Genomic DNA, 19,276 nt, shown 5'->3' on the forward strand with positions numbered 1-19,276 from the left:
ATACCAATGTGATGTGATTGATATGGAACATTGCACAGGTCATAGCAGGAGGTAGTGGCATCTGTAGAAATAAATATGATTGCACAAGACAAAAAAATATATACAGCACTGTAATTTAAAGGCAATACAGGCTATAAATAAATGGTTATGTATCAAATTTGTATCATGGTGTAGCACAGTTAATCAAAAGTAGTATTATAATGTTTCATTTTATACTAGAAAAGCAAAAAAAAAGTAATTTAAAGGTGTGTTATAAGAGGAATTACCGCATTATTATTATTAGTTTTAATGTATATGCTAATCTACACATAACAGCATCACCAAGAGTGCACTTGCAGTATGACAGCACCTCTGACAGTACTGTAGTGCTACTAAAAACGACCAGGCGGTGGTGGTAAACACCCATTTAATTAGACAAACCCGAGTAAACCAGGAGCCCATCATGGAGGCTCACCAGGCTCAAGCAGGGCGTGTCGCTCACTCCCCAGATGTACACAGCACATTCTTAAAGCCCGCCCTCTGGCCGCACCTGATTGGCTGCTGCTCCTACCGTTGGCCAACTCGTCTCCTGATTGGATCACGTCCCTGTCACTCAGCCGTGACAGACGCCACACTGCTAGCTGTTTCGAAAATGAAACTGGGGTCGAGTGGCTCTAAAGAAAACGAAAACAACACGGTTGTCAGATAAAAACCGCGGCGCATTCACTCTTTTAACCCGGTACAGCGGAGGCAGAACAACACAAGGGGTAAGGACTCCATGCGGATTTTGAGGGGTGACATATTTTTATTTATTTTTTGCGAGGGAGGCAGGCCTGTGCTGTCAAAGCACGACAACAACAACACCTGAATCAGTCGTTGATTACCACGTTCATACAGCTAGCTACTCATCAACAACCTGCTATTCCTGATGTTTTGTGTGCTGTTAGACACCTGTACTGCGCTGTATGTTGCCTCCGAACAGAGATATTAGGGTTAAAGCCCTCTCCTACAGTCTGTTGTAGTCCTATATATCAGATTGACGGTCAGATTTAAGGGAAATGTCTCTTCCTTTTTTTTTTCAGCTGGGAATGTTGAGTAAACAGAGCTGGATAGGACGTACTGTACTGCAATGGAGGTAAGCTTATTTCTGCAGCTAATATAAGCCACAGCATAGTTTTGCTTTTGATACAGTGTGTGTGGTTAATATGTGCTCCTAGTAGGTAGATCATTAGTTTAATTTCTAAGTATCTCAAGTGTTTTTTACCACCTACAGTATAAACTACAAGCCAAAGGAGGATCCATGGCTTGTGGTGTAATAAGTGGGGAGTAAGGACAGGCAATATTGTATTATTACAGTTTGATTAGGTAAAACTTGCGTGCACAGTAAATAAGATGCCTTCTTAATAAATACTTGGCCTCTTTTTAAGTAATTTTCATTGTACTAAGTTCTTGCTGGGTGCCAAACTCCTGGTGGGTTTAATGTTATCTACAAGGAGGCCTGTTAGACTAACTATAACTAAATAGACTAATCTTGAGGTGGAAATCTTTGACAGTTTCTTATTTGGTTAGTTTCAGTTTAACTGACAGCAACGGATCTAACCTAAAGGGGCTGTACCGCAAGTTTTATGTACAAACCAAACTTCTTTTGCACAGGAAATGTGACGTCAGTGAGCGTTGTCACTGGATTTTTCCAAGACCATCAGTTAGAAACAGAGATTTCTCATGCTTCTGGGGTACTTTTTCTGTCTCCTTTCTAAATTTTCTCACATGAAGAGAGTTCAGTAGCTCAGCAGAGTTTAATTTTTTTATAAAGAGGCTGCCCTTTAACCAGGGGAATCTAGTTTTGAAGCCCTTTGTCAGCAAGGATCCTGCTCCAGTTGCTGCTCTGTCACTGACCTCTGACCTCCTCTCAGAAGGATAAGGCAAAATAGAGTTTTCCAACAAGGGTGAATATTCAATAATAAATACATCACTAATGAGTTACACATTTATTATTACTTGTGTTGCCTTCCAGGACAATGTGGTAAGGCCTCAGTGGAAGCTGTAGCCTAAGGTGTGTAAATGTCATAAAGAGTTGATTATTAACCAGCATTTGATGTGTAAACCTCATTTTCTTCTAATACAACTCGTCTGTTCCTTTCTCCTCATCATGTTTATCACTCATTTGTATACGTTCAACTCTGCCCTTCTCTGTGCTCCAGTCTGTAGCAGCGGGCTCGGCTATTTGGTGAGAGAGAAGCTGATGTCACTATGGCGCACTTCGACACAGAGTACCAGCGCCTGGAGGCGTCCTACAGCGACTCTCCCCCTGGGGAGGAGAACCTGCTGATGCATGTGCCTGAAGGAGCCAAATGTACGACATGCATACACAAATCACAAACAAATCATGACCTTATCACACAAACGGAAACACACACCCTCCTCTTTCACGCTGATAGTGCTTGCCGTAACAACAACATTACTGATTTTGTCATCAATCTTTTTTCAGCCCAATGGCACCACATAGAAAACCTGGACCTGTTTTTCCAGAGAATATCCTTTTACATGGTTCAGGCATGTGTTCCTAAAGGGTTTTGTGTCCCTAACAATTGAATTCTTTTAAAGTTTTAATACAAACAGGATTGCTAAGCTCAGATATAAATACAGTATTCCTTAACATCCATTACGTCTATAATCTGCACCAGAAGAATGGATTCACCTGTATGCTGCTGGGAGAGATCTTTGAGCTTGTGTATGTATACTGTCAGAAATTCTGTTTTTTGAAGGAATCTTGTGTCTCTCTGTAAGAGATTTGTTTATGTTGTACCTTATAAGTATGTTTTCTTACTCCCTCCTCCTCATTCCTTCTGTCTCCATGCAGTCAGTTGCTGTTTGTGGTTGGCTTCACAGTGTTCCTAGCTAACTGTGTGGACTATGACATACTCTTTGCCAACAAGTTTGTAAATCACACCGATTCATCTAAAGTCACCTTGCCTGATGCCTTCCTCCCAGTGGATGTCTGTAGTGCCCGGTGAGTGTGACACTGTGTTTATTTACTTCAGTTAATGATGCTGCGTGTGATGATTGTTCATAATTGTCTTTGTGAGCTACAGAATGATCAACACTTAAGCATTCATTATGCTTTATTTACATGCCGTATTTTCTTCCATACTAACAGCAGTGAAATTAAGTCTTTGTTGTCATTGATTGAGCTAAAAGTGTAAACATTTTCTCCTGCAGTATCCGAGACAATTCATTTGTGATCTTCGTGCTGATAATCTCTGGTGTGTTTTGGCTACATCGCCTGGTCAAATTCATCTACAACGTCTGCTGCTACTGGGAGATCCGATCCTTCTACATCAACGCACTCAAGATGACCATGGTGAGACGGACAATATTATGTCAGGAAATCATTTGTTAGTGGGGTATTGAAGATTGGTTTGGCAGATTTGCTATTATATTTGCACTAACCTTTACTGTGCTTTTTCCCTTTCAGTCAGAACTCCCCTATGCAACATGGCAGGAGGTCCAGGCCAGGATAGTGGAGATCCAGAAGGAACACCAGATCTGCATCCATAAAAAAGAACTGACAGAGCTTGACATTTACCACCGCATCCTCCGCTTTAAAAACTACATGGTACAGTGTTTGGTTGCTGAACTATTTATGTCTGACACAGCTACTTGCAAACATAATGAAACGTTGTAACAAAGCTTTCTTCCTGTAATTCTCTAGGTTGCCATGGTGAACAAATCACTCCTTCCTGTGCGGTTTCGACCTCCTGTACTCGGGGAGTGTGTGTTCTACACGCGGGGTCTCAAATACAATTTTGAGCTCATCTTCTTTTGGGGGCCAGGTGTGTCCATGTTTTATGTGATTCATTATAGATGTACAGAATGTGTCTGTATTTCAGTGGGGAAATGAACTCGATGCACTGATAGGCGTATTTGCCTATTTGTCAAGGTTTAGAATTACAAAGTCCTCTTTTATCCTCCCTTATTTATTTTTCATGATCGGTCTGTAGGCTCTCTGTTTGAGAATGAGTGGAGCCTGAAACAAGAATACAAGAGAGGAGGTAACAGGCTTGAGCTGGCAGACAGGCTGGCCTCCCGCATTCTGTGGATTGGGATTGCCAATCTGCTGCTGTGTCCAGTCATTCTGGTGTGGCAGATTCTCTACGCCTTCTTTAGTTACACAGAAGTAAGTGGTTCACATGCAGATACAAACTTAAGTACATTTTCTTACTTGATTTGTGCTCTAGACAATAGTTTGGATTTGTGTGCTTAGGTGATCAAGCGAGAGCCTGGTTCTCTGGGAGCGAGATGCTGGTCTCTCTATGGTCGATGTTACCTGCGTCACTTCAATGAGTTGGACCATGAGCTCATGTCACGCCTCAGCAAAGGGTACAAGGTCAGTGTACAAGCTTATCTCGTACCAACAACTGATGCTCTTAAGATGCTTCTCCTCTGAAATTCTGACATTTTAAAACTGCAAAATTTCACAACACTGACATGTTATTTTACTTTAAATAAATACAAAGAACATGTCTGTACAAGTTCACTTAACACGGTTTTGTAGTAATATGCTTATACTGATGTTTCTCATCAATTGCCTGTGCAGTTAATAATTAATTCTGTATCCTTCTTTTTCTCATTCTCTTCCTTTGTTCCTGTTTCGCTCAGGCCGCATCCAAGTATATGAACTGTTTCCTCTCACCACTGCTGACGGTGGTTGCCAAAAATGTAGCGTTTTTTGCCGGGTCCCTTCTGGCTGTCCTCATCGCCCTGACTATCTATGATGAAGATGTTCTTGCTGTTGAACATGTTCTCTCATCCATCACACTGCTTGGAGTGTGTATCACAGTCTGCAGGTAGGCATTGGTGTCACAAAGTTAATCTGTCTGTTATCCTAATGTATCTTAATACACATGTGCATAGTTTATTTAATGGCTTTAACTAAAGATAAAATAGATGTAATTAGTTTGGATAACACGACAAATCCCAAAAGGCTTATTTACATTGTGAATAAATTGTATAAACAGCTAAAAGACATCACTAGATCACTATAAATTGCTTGAAAATTATTACCGTTGTCATTATGAAAAGTATTTGAAATGACGAACATCTGGTACAAATTTAAAACATGAATATTATACACAAATCTTCAACATTGGGTAATGTTAGGGTTGTTAACTGTGAGCCAATTTCTTCATTGCCTTTTTAAAGTTACCCAGAATTGTAATCCCTTTAATGCTCTTCCGCAGCTTATTCTGCTGTATAACTGATGAGTATAAGAAGGTTTCTTTCCTTGAGTAGCTTTCGACTATTTGAAGTCTACTAATAGCTCTAAATTGAAAGAATTACATATGGGAAAATCCAGTTCTATCTATATAATTTACTCTTGTACCTTCAACCATCCCAAGACACTCAAGAATCCATAAGAAAGGTAGATTCTTAACTTTAAAATAAATAAGATTATAAGATTAAGATGAACTAAATGAAATGAAAAGATTGAACTACTTTGTGGAAATGTAAGACTTAAGTTCTTTTCCACCACTTCTCTCTTCAGATCATTTATTCCTGATAAGCACATGGTGTTTTGTCCTGAGCAGCTGTTACGGGTTATCCTGGCTCATATCCATTACATGCCTGACCACTGGCAGGGCAATGCACATAGATATGAGACCCGAGACCAGTTCTCCCAGCTCTTCCAGTACAAAGCAGTGAGTATGAATACTGAACTGGGAATAAATATCGGGACTCAAAACTGCGTTATAGGGCTTTTCCATGGTAGATATTTTAATATGTCAGAGCACAAGAATAGTGTGTAATTACTTAACATGAATGATGGGTGTATTCCATTTATATATGCCAGTTTCAGGGGGCTGCTAGTGTGCAAGCTGACTCATGAACATCGCCTTCTGGGACAGTTCTAAATGCATCCAAGCCATCATTAATGTTATTAATTACACCTGTGCTGCTTCTACTAAGACAACTCAAAATGCCAGCTGTGAAAAAGACCTATAGTTATTTTGTCAAACCTACTGTGAATATCTATTTCTATCTCACTGTTTTTATTCTAGAGAATTTTATCTGAGTATACACAGCTTCTTTTGTCTAATGCTCATTCAGTCATTTGCATTCATATCTCGGAGAGACCAGTAATACGAGTGTACAGTATTAAACTTTCCCCATTGTTTTCTTCCAGGTGTTTATTCTAGAAGAGCTGATAAGTCCAGTGGTGACTCCCATCATCCTCATCTTCTGTCTGAGGAGAAAGTCTCTAGAGATCATTGATTTCTTCAGGAACTTCACTGTAGAGGTGGTCGGGGTTGGAGACACTTGCTCCTTTGCCCAGATGGACATCAGACAGCATGGACACCCTGCGGTGAGCAACGGCCACATTAAGTGCAGCCACATAGGGATACACAGATGAAGACAGCCTTAAAAAATATAATAACTACTGTGTGACAGGCATTAGATTAATTAATTCAAATGTGAAAGTAAAAGTGAAATCTGTGTGTACATCTGTGGGTTGAGCCTTTTTCCTCTCTCTGTAGTGGATGTCAGAAGGGAAGACAGAGGCGTCTATCTACCAACAGGCAGAGGATGGGAAGACAGAGTTATCTCTGATGCACTTTGCCATCACCAACCCTCAGTGGCACCCTCCTCAGGAGACCACACACTTCATCAGCCAGCTGAAAGAACGAGTTCACAGAGAGGCAACAGGGGCTTCAGACACACACCCACTCTCACTGTCTGAGTCTGAGGTACAATGATAATCTAGCATACTCAAATATTACAGTGGTCCTAAGTTAAATTTCATTACATCTTCAGAGGTAAAAACAAATTTACACTCTTGTCTCTTGTCCCTTCTCTCTCTCGTAGCCAAGGAGCCTCATTGCAAACCTCTTGGGAGGTCCATCTACCCTGAACTCCGTTCATTTCGGGAGGGACAGCTCTTTGACCAATCATGCAGCAGCTGGTCTAAGCGATGGGGCATCTGCCTTACGCTCCCTTTCCCCAATCAGCAGCAGTCTTCACCTGAAAGGCAGTTTGAGTGCAGCTCACAGGGCTGGCCACACTTCAGCCATGAGCAAAGCAATGGCAAGCTCTGGGTAGGAAAATTCTCCTTTGGCCTCAGCACAGTTCCTTTTTTAGGCTAGATAATGAATATTTACTGAGCTGTTGGATAAAAACTCACAGCTCAAAGTGCAAAATGTAGGATACCACATTTGCAAGAGCTTTGTCATGGATAACCTAGCTTGAACCCCAATTTTTATTCAGTATTCTCCTTTCTTTTTCTCATCTTCTTATCCGTATCACGTCCTCTTCATGTCCTAATTTTTTCCACATTTTTTGATTCTCTTTCTGTAGGACTGATGCCCGGACTGTGAGCTCAGGCAGCAGTGCATGGGAGGGTCAACTCACCAGTCTGGTCCTGTCAGAGTATGCCTCTACTGAGATGAGCATCCATGCTCTCTACATGCATGAGGTACTTGTGTGTGAGTATGTGTGGGGAGAGAGTAGAGGACATCTGGAGGAGTCACAAACTGAATGAAGTGCAGCGTGTTCCCACATTCGTCTTCTTAACCTGAATATCTCACAGCCCTTCATCTATTCTTCCTCCTATCTATTTTTGTCCTTGTAGCTACACAAGCAGCAGTCTCGTGGCGAGCATTCCCGCCACACATGGCACCGGCAGGAGAGTGATGAGAGCAGCGACAGCGTCCCCGATGAAGTGAGAAGCGAACCCAACCCTCACTCCAGAAATTTCCCTCGCTCACACACTTTCCCCACCACAGTTCCCAGTCCCAGTGCCATTCCTACTTCAGCTTCAGCCACCAGCAGTACCATGCTGGGCCAGGGGGGGGCATCATCACAAAGCAGCACCCAACAGCGCTATAGTGGACCTGCCACAGGTACATATATTTTTATATCTCTATGTTTCACACCACATGCATTTAAATAGAATCTTATTTAATGATCCAGTCAGACTTTGAACAGCATAATAATAAGAATTTCCACTGCTGTTCTTTTTAAGATTATTATATATTAAGATTACAAGTCCTTACTTTTCATTGTAGTTTCGCACTCCTTGCAGCTCTAACATTTTTAGAAATGAAAACTTGATAGAACAAATATAACATTAGAAATTAGTACGTTTAAGAGAGAGACATTGGATCAGCTTAGGTCAGGAAATACTATATTGTAAGGTCATGCAGTGTTTACAAAGCAGTAAAAAAGCACTGGCTTAGTAGAAGGACTGTAGGGCTTTTAGAGTATTTAATTATTTGGTTAAATCAACTTAGGACAATGTACAGCACAGTAGCTGTACAGGTGCTATACAGATCCGTGTTAATTGCTGACTTTAACCACACTGTCTGTGTCTTTCTGTCTTCCAGACTCTTTTGGTGCAGGGGGGAAGGTAGTGAGGTCAGCCCGTGTGCCCATGGGCGGGTGGGCAGAGGACGGCCAGGCAGCACCACGACGCCATGAGCCACTCCCAGAGGAGAGCTCAGAGGATGAAATGCCTCCTCACGTCCACAAGGTGAATGCTGTGTGCGTGTGTGTAATGGGATATGTCGATGTTGCCTGTTTGCACTGCAAGTAAATGGACTGTTTTGTTCTCTTTCTCTCTCATCCACTTTAGATCACATAACCAGGCCATGTGAATAAATGTCAGCGTCCCACCCTCCATAGACAAGCAAACACCCATCCTCGTTCCTCAACGAAACAACATATGAAGACGGACATGTGCAAGACTGCTGTACCATGATCCCTAAAAACACTTAAATAGGGAAATCATCTGGACATCTGACTGATGCCACCATCAACCTTTGAAGATGCTACATGACTTACTATACATGCCTAAACAGGCAGACAGGTTATATATCTGAATTTGTGTATCAGAAGAGGACCTAGAAGATCAAGTTATTTCTAATAGCAATTGATACTATCAGAATACACTACAGTCTTTGATAATTTCAAAAGATTACATAATGAAAGTGCATGTGTGATGTAAACCAAAATTCACCACTACTGGAGGCATCCTTGGCACATTGCCGCAGCAGAGACATACACATATATTTGCTCAAACTGTGATCACAATAATTGAAGTAATGCTATCTGTATTGTTTCCCCTTCTACAAATCAGATGAGCATGAGAAGTTCAATTTGAAGAATGTGTTTTGTCCCTCAAACAATAATAGCATTCACCTAAATGTGCTCAGAATGAGGCTGGTAACACACTGACTTTCATTGTGTGTATCTGTTCTTGTGATAGTAGGAGGCTGTGTGTCTTACCCTGCGCTCTGTATTTCAGCTGGCATTCTGCCTCTTTGCAACAAATATGAAGGCAAATATTTTCAAATTCACCGTTAACATTATAGCTTGACATTTTAAAAGCATTTTACTCCTGAGGATTTTGTTTTTTAATTATTTTTGCATTTATTGCATTAGAAAGTTATTTCACAGGGTCTGGGAATCTGTTTGCACAGATGGCACAGATAGTTGTTTAGAAAATATTTGTACAGCATAGCCCGGTATTCTGCACGCACACATGTACTGTGTAAATAAATTTTATCACATTATTTCACAGAAATCATTCAAAACATTAAGTTAATCAAATTTACACAATTATAAGGCCAACATGTTTGAAGTGGTAACCAGAGATTTAACCCAGGTTTTTATTATCATAATTTTTTTCAACAGACTTGCAAAAGGGTGCAACAAACAAACAAGGATGTTTTAAGCATGTAGTATTGACTCCTGTGCCATACAAAAAGCCCTCAAGCACAAGTGCATGACCATCATCCACACATTCTTCTAAAGAGTTGTAACTCATCCCACAATAAGAATATTGTACATTACCATCCTCCACTTCTGCTTAATCACAGCATGACCTTTTCCTGTTCCCTGTCATTAAGCCTCAGTTCTTTAAAAGAATAATGCACTTTAATAATTAGTTAACGCAGAGGGTATCACTTGTTTGTATGTGTATGTTTTCATATATATATATTTTGTAATTATTTTATTTATCAAAAGGGACGTGCCATGATGATTGACAGCTGTGAATCAAGGTTGTGTTTGTAAACGTGGGTCGGGATAAAGAATCACTGTCGCACTGCTAACCTATGCTGATTATTATTATCATGCTCAAGGATGCAGTGATTCAGTGCGGTAACGTTAGACTAAAAGTGATTGTGTTGGGATGGGGGACGGGACGGTCGTTGTTTGTTTTATAGATCCTGTAAAATACCATTTTGTACAGCTGTAAATTCATCCATTAAAGACAATTAAGGCAATGATTTTTGTGGCGTAGACTGAAAAGGCACCTTGCACGACAAAATGAGAGGTACAGGTACAGACCTATATACAGTCAATGGTACAGGTACTGACTGAATATGCCTGTTGTGTTAACATTAGTCGCTTTAAGCTTCCGGTTAAAAACGTGCGTTCAGTCCCAGCGGTTAGCTATCATTAGCAGAAGTTAGCTTATAGCTAGCTTCCTACTTTGGGTAGATAACTTAACATTATCTGCACACAGAGCGCAGCTACGTTACAGAAATAGATCAGCTTTTATTACAGTGTTTTCAACTATATTTTGTTTTTATTCTGCCTGTATGACGCACCTGCAAGGGCCCGGATAGCTCAGTCGGTAGAGCATCAGACTTTTAATCTGAGGGTCCAGGGTTCAAGTCCCTGTTCGGGCGTCGATTTTTTTTTTCCCCTTCGCCCAGTACGTCGATAGTTTATGGTCCAATCTCAAACTCCTCTAATGGAGGAATGGTCACATTTCATCCGAGCGTCCGGAGACTATTTTTGTTTTCATATCGTCCTTCAACTGCACTTGAACAACCACGTTTTCCGTCATAACGTTACATGTGACCTAATTAACAGTAATTGATATTAGCAGTTAACAATAGCTAAGACAGTTGGACTAACGTTAGCGTTCATGTTAACCTGAAGTTATCTTAATTAAATGCTTTTTGTCAGGTTATTTTGTTGCATGTCTTGGCTGTGGGCGTTTGGCAATTATTCAAGTTAAACATCCCTAAAATATCTCTTAACTAGCGCATAAATGTGACTATATATGTTCATATATTGCAAAAATTATTTACGGCATAGCTACTAGTAACTAACATTAACTCTAGTTAGCCTAACAGCTATTTCAAAGTCTGCTCAAATAAGTTAGTTTTATGTGCAGCACTGAACTTTGTTTTTGCTTCTCTGCCATTCACATATAATATACTTTAGAAACTTTCAAGGATGAGCAACTTCTCCATTAGATGCAATTCCATTAGTGCATTTGAAATAAATGCTTCTATGTAAAGTTTTTAGTTTTTAGCTGTTTTGACTTCACCTCCACTTCCAGTGTTGTGAGTGCCATGCAGCCACAACAGGGAACTTTAAGCCCCGAAACCCTCGTCCTAAATGCACACACAAATGTGTCTGATTGTAAAAATGTATAAAATAATTCTCTATGTGTGTATATTATCACATAAAGTACACATGCTGTTTCTAAACCTTAAACATTGAGTGGTGGGAGTGTAAAAGGGGCTGTTACATGGTGTACGGAGGGTAGATGTCCCCCTGCTTGTCCTGCTGGGACAGTTGACACTCCTGGTAGCCACATAGGGTGGCTGATGGGAGGCAGCTGTGGTGCTACAGGGTTGGGACTATAGTGATGATGATGATGGACAGCGCTTCCCCTTGGTTTGACATCTGGCCTTACGATCATGGGGTTGCCATGGTAACTGTCCTGAAAATACAGATTTGGGACTTTGTTGAGAGACAGAGATGGCAATTTTGTAAAAGGGTCAGAGTTGAGACTTCTTGCTCTGTGTGTATGTGTCAGAGTGTGTGTGTCTTTACATGTACCTGCCCAAGATATGTAGTTGGATGGGCACAGTGACTGGGCCCTCCAGGTGGCGATAAAGCCATAGGAGGCATGGCTTTAAGCATCATATTGTGCATTATAATCTGGTGCATCTGGGCATTTTGCATCAGCATCAGTTCCACCATGTCTACCACACAAAATACACATACATATACAAACATATGAATATAGGAAGACTCGCTTAAGATGGATCTCTTTTTGCTGTTACATACCTTCTTTAATGCTGCCTGAGCGTGGTGCAGGGTAGGGCTGAGGTGGGGGAATCTGAGTGATCAGAGGCTGCTGTGGTGGCAGCTGTTGTATGATGGTGGCAGGCTGCTGGGGTAGCTGCGGAGAGAAATAAATACAGGGGGGAATAATTTTTCACACTTAATTTGCGTTGTTATACTTAAACTCACTGCAAGTCAGTGTGAATAGTAGTGTTAGTTTACTAATACCTAATGTGAAAGGAAACTGACGCAAAAATAGAAGAGAATACAGGGGGCAGGGTGAGGATAAGAAGATTAAATACACTTAACAGACCACATAGAAACAGAGTAACAAATCTGGGGGATTTGGGTTGTTTTGAGATCAAATGCTGAGTGTCTCACAGTCTGTTGGATGATGCGTGGAGGCTGAGGCGGGGCGGGTGGTGGAGGGGGCAGGGAGAGCAGAGCAGGAGCCGGATGGTAGAGTGGGAGTGGGGGAGGCGGCTGAGGGGCTGGGAAGAAATGTGCCTTGTATTGTCTTTGTGACCCTCCCCAGGTGTGAGGTCTGTTGAGGTCCTCCAGCATGTGCTGCTCCTACACCGAAGCCAAATACAAACAATTATACACTTCTCATAATGGCAAAACAGTAAAATGCTTAAGACATTGACGAAGAGCTAAGTTAGATAACTTATTGGCAATATAGTTTTATATTCTTAAACATATATAAATATATCTTAATGTCTTAAGGTAATATTGAAAATGTGTATTCTTGGAATATGAAGATTTTGTGCAAACCCTGAGTCTTTGCAATAGGTCCTGCTTTCGCCTCAGTGCACGTTGAAGTCGATCAAACTGCCCATCATAACTCCCTGAGGAGACAAAATCATGTTCTCAGAAACCACTCCCTTACCTTTGATCTTTCCCCGTGTCTCCACGCTTTACTTGCTCTAACATCTTGTTTTAAAGTAAATAAAATTCCTTCCTGCCTTTTTCAGCAACTCCCATATATCCATTTACTACAAGGTTAATATTACCACTGAATGTATTTAAAGTATATTATTTTATCCATCATGTACCATCTTGGGAAGTCATTCTTAGTATCAGCCAAATGTCTGTAAAGGAGAATGTGAATGTTTCTGTCATCTTACTTGCAGACTGGGCAGATTCTGCTCTGTCATCCATATTGTGCTTTTTGTTTTCCAGTCTCTAGAAATGTAATTAAAGGATATTTCTTACATATGTTGATGGAAAGTTCTCAAAAACGCTGGATTTTTTTTACTTGAGAATGTTAAATGACCAAAATAAATAAAGTTCAAACAATATATTTCCATCTGAACAGTAGACTAGCCTCTTACCTACCTTCTCCAGAAGTTTGAGTTTGAGTCTTGTCATCTGATCAACCGTAGAACTGTCATGCTAAAAGATTGTAATTGATAAAGGAGTGTAAGTAAAACCTTTTCTGTGTACCAAAAAATTACCATAATTGGTTTAAATACTAGACACAAACATACAAGTAAATATATGCATTTAATATCTCATTTAGCCTACCTGAAATCTTGGCATTTGGAGTCACACAGACTTTGTGTACATCTGTGTGTTTGAGTCAAGACTGAAGCTAGACAGTGGTTGCCAAGGGACACGCCTGCTTACCACTGACTCCTTAACTACTTGGTTTCCATGCTGAGAAAGACAAGAGGGAGCGAGACTTTCAGCATCACATAACATTAACAAATTAGTTCAGACCACATTTTCTTCTGATTTGCATATTTTCTTTAAAACAAATAATTGAACTTGACTGGTTCATTCACTCACACCTAAAATAAATGCAAATGTCCTGCTTGGATATATTCTGGGCTAATTTAATCTAGAAAGATAGATAAGTGTATTTATTAAATACTTATTAAACATTTTGGACCAATTTTGTAAGACATGCCTCAGCCGTCTTGAGTTGGGTTGTTCAATCGCCATGGAAACTCCTCAGCCAGTGGAGGATTCTGTACATTCATTTTCAAAACAAGTGAGCGGGGGGGGGTATGTTAGCCTGCTCTGATTGGCTACATGAGCCGTCAATCAAATATTGCCTACTGAACACAGCCGTTTCATTGGTCAATTGGATTCTAGTTTTGAGTGACGTTCAAAGTAGGAGGCGGTTTATTGAGTGTGCGGGAATATAATATTTAAGCAACGCAAATTCTATTGGCTGACGATGTGGAACGTGATGATTTGATTGGTCCGTTCATTCAGGGTAACTCGATAAGGGCGGAGTTGAAATGTCTTGGCGGCCATATTGAATATTATCTGTTGACAGTTGTTCCTGAAGAAAGCTCAAAGATTTTGTTTTAAGCCAACTTATGCTTGAAGAGAAGGTCTGTTGTGCCTCGCAACTGAATTGGGACGTATGTCCTAACCCTCTAACAGTTTAATTTAAACCGAGAGATGGATGAAGATGAACGGCAGAGGAAACTAGAGGCTGGGAGAGCTAAGGTTTGTTGCTAACACACGCTAATACTGAATGCTAGCAGTTAACGCTAGCCAACTCTTTTGTCATAGCTTTGCGTGTGTCCACTGCTAACTACACCCACTTCCAAAATGATGTTACAGTTTTGTTTGTCGTTGCTAGACTCCAGCTGCGAGTTAAATGCAAGCCCTCGTAACTTTTTACTCGTTTGCCGCGCATGTGTCGCGGGTTAATCATTAGCTGAGGTTGCGCAAAGCTAAAGATAATAACATGTATGAAGTAAGTTCGTGTACACTTGAAGTCCAACAGAGGCAGAACAATGCACTTCACGTTATTTACAAAGGCGAGGGGATGATGTTTATAAAATGTATTTCAAGGTGATGCACTTGAGCTGAGCTGTGCAGGTGCATCCGATGATTTCGTTTAGTTTCTTTTAGCCGATGGTTAGTTATATTAACTTCCATGAAGTTATTGCCTGCTGTTGCATTTTGTAGAAAATAGGCTTTTTGCAACCAAATAAACAAGCACTTTTTTTTCAGCAGCCATTGCAACTTTCACCGAGATAGAGAAACTATTTCACAGCTAACGTTGTTATCGTGCCTGATAAAAGGGGTCTATAAATGTAATATAGGGATTGTGGCACAGCCTTGGAAACGATGATTAACTTTCTCAGAATCGTAATGTCAGGTCTTTATTTGTTGAACATTCTTATAATGCTCTTTTTAGCTCCCCACGGTTGTCTTAAGATGTAGAAGTTTGATCAAAAGTGAAACTTAGAAGAGCTTATGACTGCATAAGAGAGATGGAGTATTCCCTATGGCATTTGTTCACTGGTCCGTGAAAATTGAAACTGGGTGTTGCCAAAACAGAAAGTAAGCATCTGTGTTTACTTCAATGGGCCATTGTACTACTAAATTGCTAAAAGCCATATTAGTAATGGGCCATAAATCAAGAATTCCCTGCCCTGTATTGACAACCAGGCCACGTCTTCTAAAAACTAAATTTAAAACTTGGTCACCTGTTCAGACTAGTTGTTTTTCTTTTTTATTTCTTAGATGTTGTAGTTCATCTCTAGCTCATGGTAGAACCCATTCAGAAGAAATGCGTGGTACATTAGTATGATGCATAATAACTCATCTGAACCACTGATATTCCTTATGACAGAAATCCTCCAACATGCCACGAAGCCAGTCGGTAAGTAAAGAAACTGGTGACTGGCAGAGACATTTGACTTTGTTATGAGTCTGTGGGTTTGTGGACATTATTTCTTTATGATTTCGGTCTTCTTGCTTTTTTTTTGTTTCTCCTGGGTGGGCAGTCGGGGGTTTCTTCTGGTTGTCTGCACTGTGATATGATTGCTGCCTGTCAACTTTTGGTACTTAAGTCCACTGCTCTTAAAATAATGATGGTCTATGCAAATTATCAAAACTGTAAACGTGTTTCGCATGAATATTTTCAATGTCTAATGTTTAACTCACCTTGCTTACACTGTCATGCTGGTTGCAGGCCATCAGGTGGTGCAGTGAGCCCATGAGATTTGGGAAGGTTGACTATGGTGCACTTACATCTCACATGAATGGTGTTGCTATGGTGATGCAGTGCTGTCAGTTTCCTTTACTGTGTTTGACACATCAAAAACCTCTGATTATTTGCCACACTGAAAGCATGGCACACAAATTACACATGGATAAATGCAAACACACAAAAGAATGAAATCCCATGAGGCATCTTGTTGTTGTTATTGTTGAACACAATAGACGCATTGAGCAGTCCAGTAACATCTGATGTGGCCACTGAAAGCTCAAACCATTCGGTTTGTCAGACTCTAAGTAGTGCGAAAGTGGCCTTGGGCAAAACACAGCTCATCTGGCTAATGTGTCTTTCACATGTGGTGTGTGTATTGTAGCAGGCGGAGGCGGTGAACACTGTGATGGAAGGACACAAAGGGTGGGGCTTTAAGTGATAATGAGTAGGGAAGCAGATAAAAAAAATTGGGGTAGGAAGAAATGTAAGTGTGCTAGAGTTAAGGGAATGATTGTAGATGACTTTTAAGAGTCAAAAGAGGTTGATTGTATGATTGCGGATGCATTGTGTGGTGCTAAATGGGAGTACAAATAAATCTACAATGTGGATTTATGACCAGGCTTGTAACATATCTTCAGAATAAACATCGGTGCATATGCACACACAGTATTGTCATGAACAATTGAATGCACATGTATGTGACTCATCACACAAAGCAACAAGTAGCTCTCCCAGGGCCATGTAATCTCAAATTGAATTGAACATGCACACTCTGATGCTGTTCACCACACACAGAGCTCTGTCTCCTCCTCTCCATGTGAATGCATCTCCTAGTCTCCACCCTCCTTCCTTAGTCTAGACACATGCCATCCTCTATCCAGAGTTTGTGGAGCTCTCTGCACTGTACGTTGGCTATGGTAGGGAGTTTCAGGATGAAGGGTTTGGCACATTGTGCTGTTGCCTACATACTGCAAGATCTCCATCTACTGGGCAATAGAGCTGCTCTGATGAGGAAGAATTGACAGGTCTGACCACGAGCAAGAAAGGAAGTCGATGATTGACTGTCAGTTATTGATGGAGGGCTTCATGAGGGTCCCTGTCACAATGTGAACTGCTGTTATCTGATTTAAGCTGCTTAAAGAAGAGAGCGACAGAGAGAGAGAGCGACAGCGATGTGTTGCAAAGAGAAACAGCCTGAGGTGGATTTGTCCCTCTGGAATTAAAGCTAAATATCGTGGCTTAGTTGGGGATAATGCTTTTTCACTGTGAATGAACTTCTCAGGTTCAGATTCTTGATTTTGCTTCTTTTTAATTTTTTTTATATTTCATGATTTAATAGAGGACTTGATGTGATGTTTCAAAGATTTCCACTCAACCAGTTTGCCTGTCTTTGACTTTCCTACATGCCAAAAAATGCTAAATGATCTACATCCATCTCAGGATGTGTACTTTTTTTCCCTTTTAACCTTGTGCTGTTTCTGGTCTGCTGAGAGATTGTCCATTGTGTGCCACTAAAATATGCACTTCTCATGGGTTTGATACAGCCCTCTGGAGATTTGAGAATATTTAGCATCATCACCTCATTTCGAACTTGGATACCTCATCAGGCTATGGTGTAGTCTATTTTCGGTGTGAGTTTGGGATTTCTTCTTGCTTCATTGGGCACTGCCTTTTTTGTTGCACAACTCTGACTCATCAAAATAAGGGCTGCCAATCTATTTTCTTTTCTACAGCAAGGACTGTCAGCAACTTGCACACTTATGCATGATGTTTTGATTACTTTATCATTTTGCAACTGAGGAGATACATCTGGACTATAGTTCTCTCTCACCCTTGACCCCTGAGCTTCACCATGCTGATAGTGTGGTGGTGCTCAGTGGTCCTGACATATGTGTCCATCTACCTCTCACTGTCCTTTCTGCGCAGCTTGCTAGCTTCCGACAAAAGCGGGCGAAAGGCGACGGTGCGGGGGCGGCGAAAAAGACGCAGAAGAGGAAGGGCCAGACTGTCTCGCAGAATGACAGCACAACGCAAGACCGTCGCGTAGAACCAGCACTTCCTTCAGCCAATGACACAGAGCTGAGAAAGAAGACCAACCATGAGGTACACCACGGGTCACACAGACATTACCAGTCATGTATCAGTGATAGTTACAGATGAGACTAAAGAAATCTGATTTGTGTGTAAATGTATATAAATGATGTGAGACTTTTAGATTAATTAAAACAGCTGTTAATTTTCATCACACAAATTGCTTTATTGCATGATATCACTCAGGACTGTTCACGGTTCACACTGCCTGACCTCCACTTTTTGTCTAATTTTGTTTGCTCACACTATGCTTTAACAAGTGGTCTGTGCCCCCTGCTCGGTAAACATACATTAGAGAAATGGGTCACTAACCATCACGTTGCCTGTAGGGCATGTTGTCATAGCAACATGGCCAGGATTAACTGTGGCACTATTTACTGCCTTTTTTTTTTTTTTTTTTTTTAAAGGATAAATTCACCCACAATATCAGATGTACACATTTGTGACTGACTTTAAAAAAATATATTTTTATCAGGCAAAGTGGATTTTTAATTTTTTTTTTTTTTTACTATTCTAAAACCATTTATTCCTTTAGGAACCCCAGAAGGCAGAGAAACTGCAGGTTCAGCAGACCCAGCGACAGAAGGAACAGCCCCCCATTCCAGAGCAAAGCCCGTCCCCTGTGGAAGATTTTAGAGAAGAGGATCTAGTTGCACTCACTGGAAAAGAGCAGCTCAAGGTACACAGTCAATGTTTGAGCATTTACAGAGGATGGCAAATTCTTGCTCTTTTAAGCGTATGATATATTGCATACATACACATTGAGAGCATATTCACATAGTGGAAACTGGGCTATGAATCAGTGTTCCTGTTTACATGCCATGTTGCTGTGTATTTAGAATTGTTTGGTCAGATGGATTAATTTGTCTTCATGCGTTGTTTAGACAGGAGGAGTCTTGTTATGGTGTGTGAATTTGTGTGTGTCCTGTGTCGTCACCAACCCATGGGCAATGTAACACTAGCTGCTGTATTTTCAGATCAGTGCAGCCATGCAGAAAAGCGTAGTTCATCTGCTTTATGTATGTCTATGTGTAGTGTAAATGTTGTAACGTGTCTAAAATTATGTTCCATTAATTCCTCAAATTGGCTTGACTATAGCGTTGCACAGCATTTTACTGGTTACATTTTAGAAGTGGTTTACAAGTAGTCTGTGGTTTA

At 40.8% G+C, this 19,276-nt stretch overlaps 3 protein-coding genes and 1 non-coding gene across 12 annotated transcripts in view; 3 read left to right on the forward strand and 1 right to left on the reverse strand.

Moving 5' to 3' along the window:
* The first annotated feature begins 583 nt into the window (after positions 1 to 583).
* On the forward strand, positions 584 to 10,262 carry atg9a (ATG9 autophagy related 9 homolog A (S. cerevisiae)). 2 transcript variants are annotated; one of them, XM_051388687.1, is made up of 21 exons: positions 584 to 746; positions 1,062 to 1,114; positions 1,994 to 2,032; positions 2,181 to 2,332; positions 2,468 to 2,511; positions 2,646 to 2,710; positions 2,840 to 2,989; positions 3,199 to 3,340; positions 3,455 to 3,595; positions 3,692 to 3,812; positions 3,981 to 4,156; positions 4,244 to 4,366; positions 4,639 to 4,826; positions 5,525 to 5,678; positions 6,164 to 6,343; positions 6,516 to 6,725; positions 6,844 to 7,073; positions 7,333 to 7,450; positions 7,607 to 7,877; positions 8,361 to 8,506; positions 8,609 to 10,262. In XM_051388687.1, exons 4-21 carry the CDS (start codon positions 2,230 to 2,232, stop codon positions 8,615 to 8,617), a joined length of 2,571 nt encoding a protein of 856 aa, XP_051244647.1. In that variant the 5' UTR covers positions 584 to 746; positions 1,062 to 1,114; positions 1,994 to 2,032; positions 2,181 to 2,229; the 3' UTR covers positions 8,618 to 10,262. The 2 variants fall into 2 exon arrangements, with proteins under 2 accessions (XP_051244647.1, XP_051244642.1); XM_051388682.1 differs by lacking the exon at positions 1,994 to 2,032.
* On the reverse strand, positions 9,381 to 13,724 carry zgc:112416 (uncharacterized protein LOC550509 homolog). 4 transcript variants are annotated; one of them, XM_051388843.1, is made up of 8 exons: positions 13,594 to 13,724; positions 13,405 to 13,461; positions 13,194 to 13,251; positions 12,841 to 12,914; positions 12,448 to 12,639; positions 12,070 to 12,184; positions 11,839 to 11,984; positions 9,381 to 11,719 (listed from the first exon to the last, which is right to left on the reverse strand). In XM_051388843.1, exons 1-8 carry the CDS (start codon positions 13,606 to 13,608, stop codon positions 11,486 to 11,488), a joined length of 891 nt encoding a protein of 296 aa, XP_051244803.1. In that variant the 5' UTR covers positions 13,609 to 13,724; the 3' UTR covers positions 9,381 to 11,485. The 4 variants fall into 4 exon arrangements, with proteins under 4 accessions (XP_051244803.1, XP_051244805.1, XP_051244804.1 ...); XM_051388845.1 differs by having other exon boundaries at positions 13,401 to 13,461; positions 13,594 to 13,630; XM_051388844.1 differs by lacking the exon at positions 13,194 to 13,251 and having other exon boundaries at positions 13,401 to 13,461.
* trnak-uuu (transfer RNA lysine (anticodon UUU)) lies at positions 10,598 to 10,670 on the forward strand. The gene has a single exon. It is a non-coding gene; the product is annotated as a tRNA-Lys (tRNA).
* Positions 13,725 to 14,331: 607 nt separating the features above from the next.
* pcnt (pericentrin) overlaps positions 14,332 to 19,276 on the forward strand; it is a 36,874-nt gene continuing 31,929 nt past the window's right edge. For 3 of the 5 annotated variants that reach the window (XM_051388602.1, XM_051388620.1, XM_051388611.1), the window contains exons 1-4: positions 14,332 to 14,529; positions 15,668 to 15,697; positions 17,954 to 18,130; positions 18,654 to 18,797. In XM_051388602.1, coding sequence (XP_051244562.1) covers positions 14,482 to 14,529; positions 15,668 to 15,697; positions 17,954 to 18,130; positions 18,654 to 18,797 — 399 coding nt within the window. In that variant the 5' untranslated portion in view covers positions 14,332 to 14,481. The remainder of the gene's footprint in view (positions 14,530 to 15,667; positions 15,698 to 17,953; positions 18,131 to 18,653; positions 18,798 to 19,276) is intronic. The other 2 variants (XM_051388629.1, XM_051388640.1) reach the window with 1 other exon arrangement.

Source organism: Dicentrarchus labrax, unplaced genomic scaffold (assembly GCF_905237075.1).
Source record: "Dicentrarchus labrax unplaced genomic scaffold, dlabrax2021, whole genome shotgun sequence".
NCBI classification, from domain to species: Eukaryota; Metazoa; Chordata; class Actinopteri; family Moronidae; genus Dicentrarchus; species Dicentrarchus labrax.

Excerpts from the sequence above, each read along its gene's own strand:
- atg9a (XM_051388687.1), top strand. The coding sequence starts at position 2,230 with ATGGCGCACTTCGACACAGAGTACCAGCGCCTGGAGGCGTCCTACAGC. Across the intron at positions 2,333-2,467 it reads TGTGCCTGAAGGAGCCAAAT|CCCAATGGCACCACATAGAA; the intron begins GTACGACATGCA and ends ATCTTTTTTCAG. Across the intron at positions 6,344-6,515 it reads GACAGCATGGACACCCTGCG|TGGATGTCAGAAGGGAAGAC; the intron begins GTGAGCAACGGC and ends CTCTCTCTGTAG.
- zgc:112416 (XM_051388843.1), bottom strand. Across the intron at positions 12,915-13,193 it reads AGAATCTGCCCAGTCTGCAA|GGAGTTATGATGGGCAGTTT; the intron begins GTAAGATGACAG and ends TTGTCTCCTCAG. Across the intron at positions 11,985-12,069 it reads CTCAGGCAGCATTAAAGAAG|ACATGGTGGAACTGATGCTG; the intron begins GTATGTAACAGC and ends TTTGTGTGGTAG.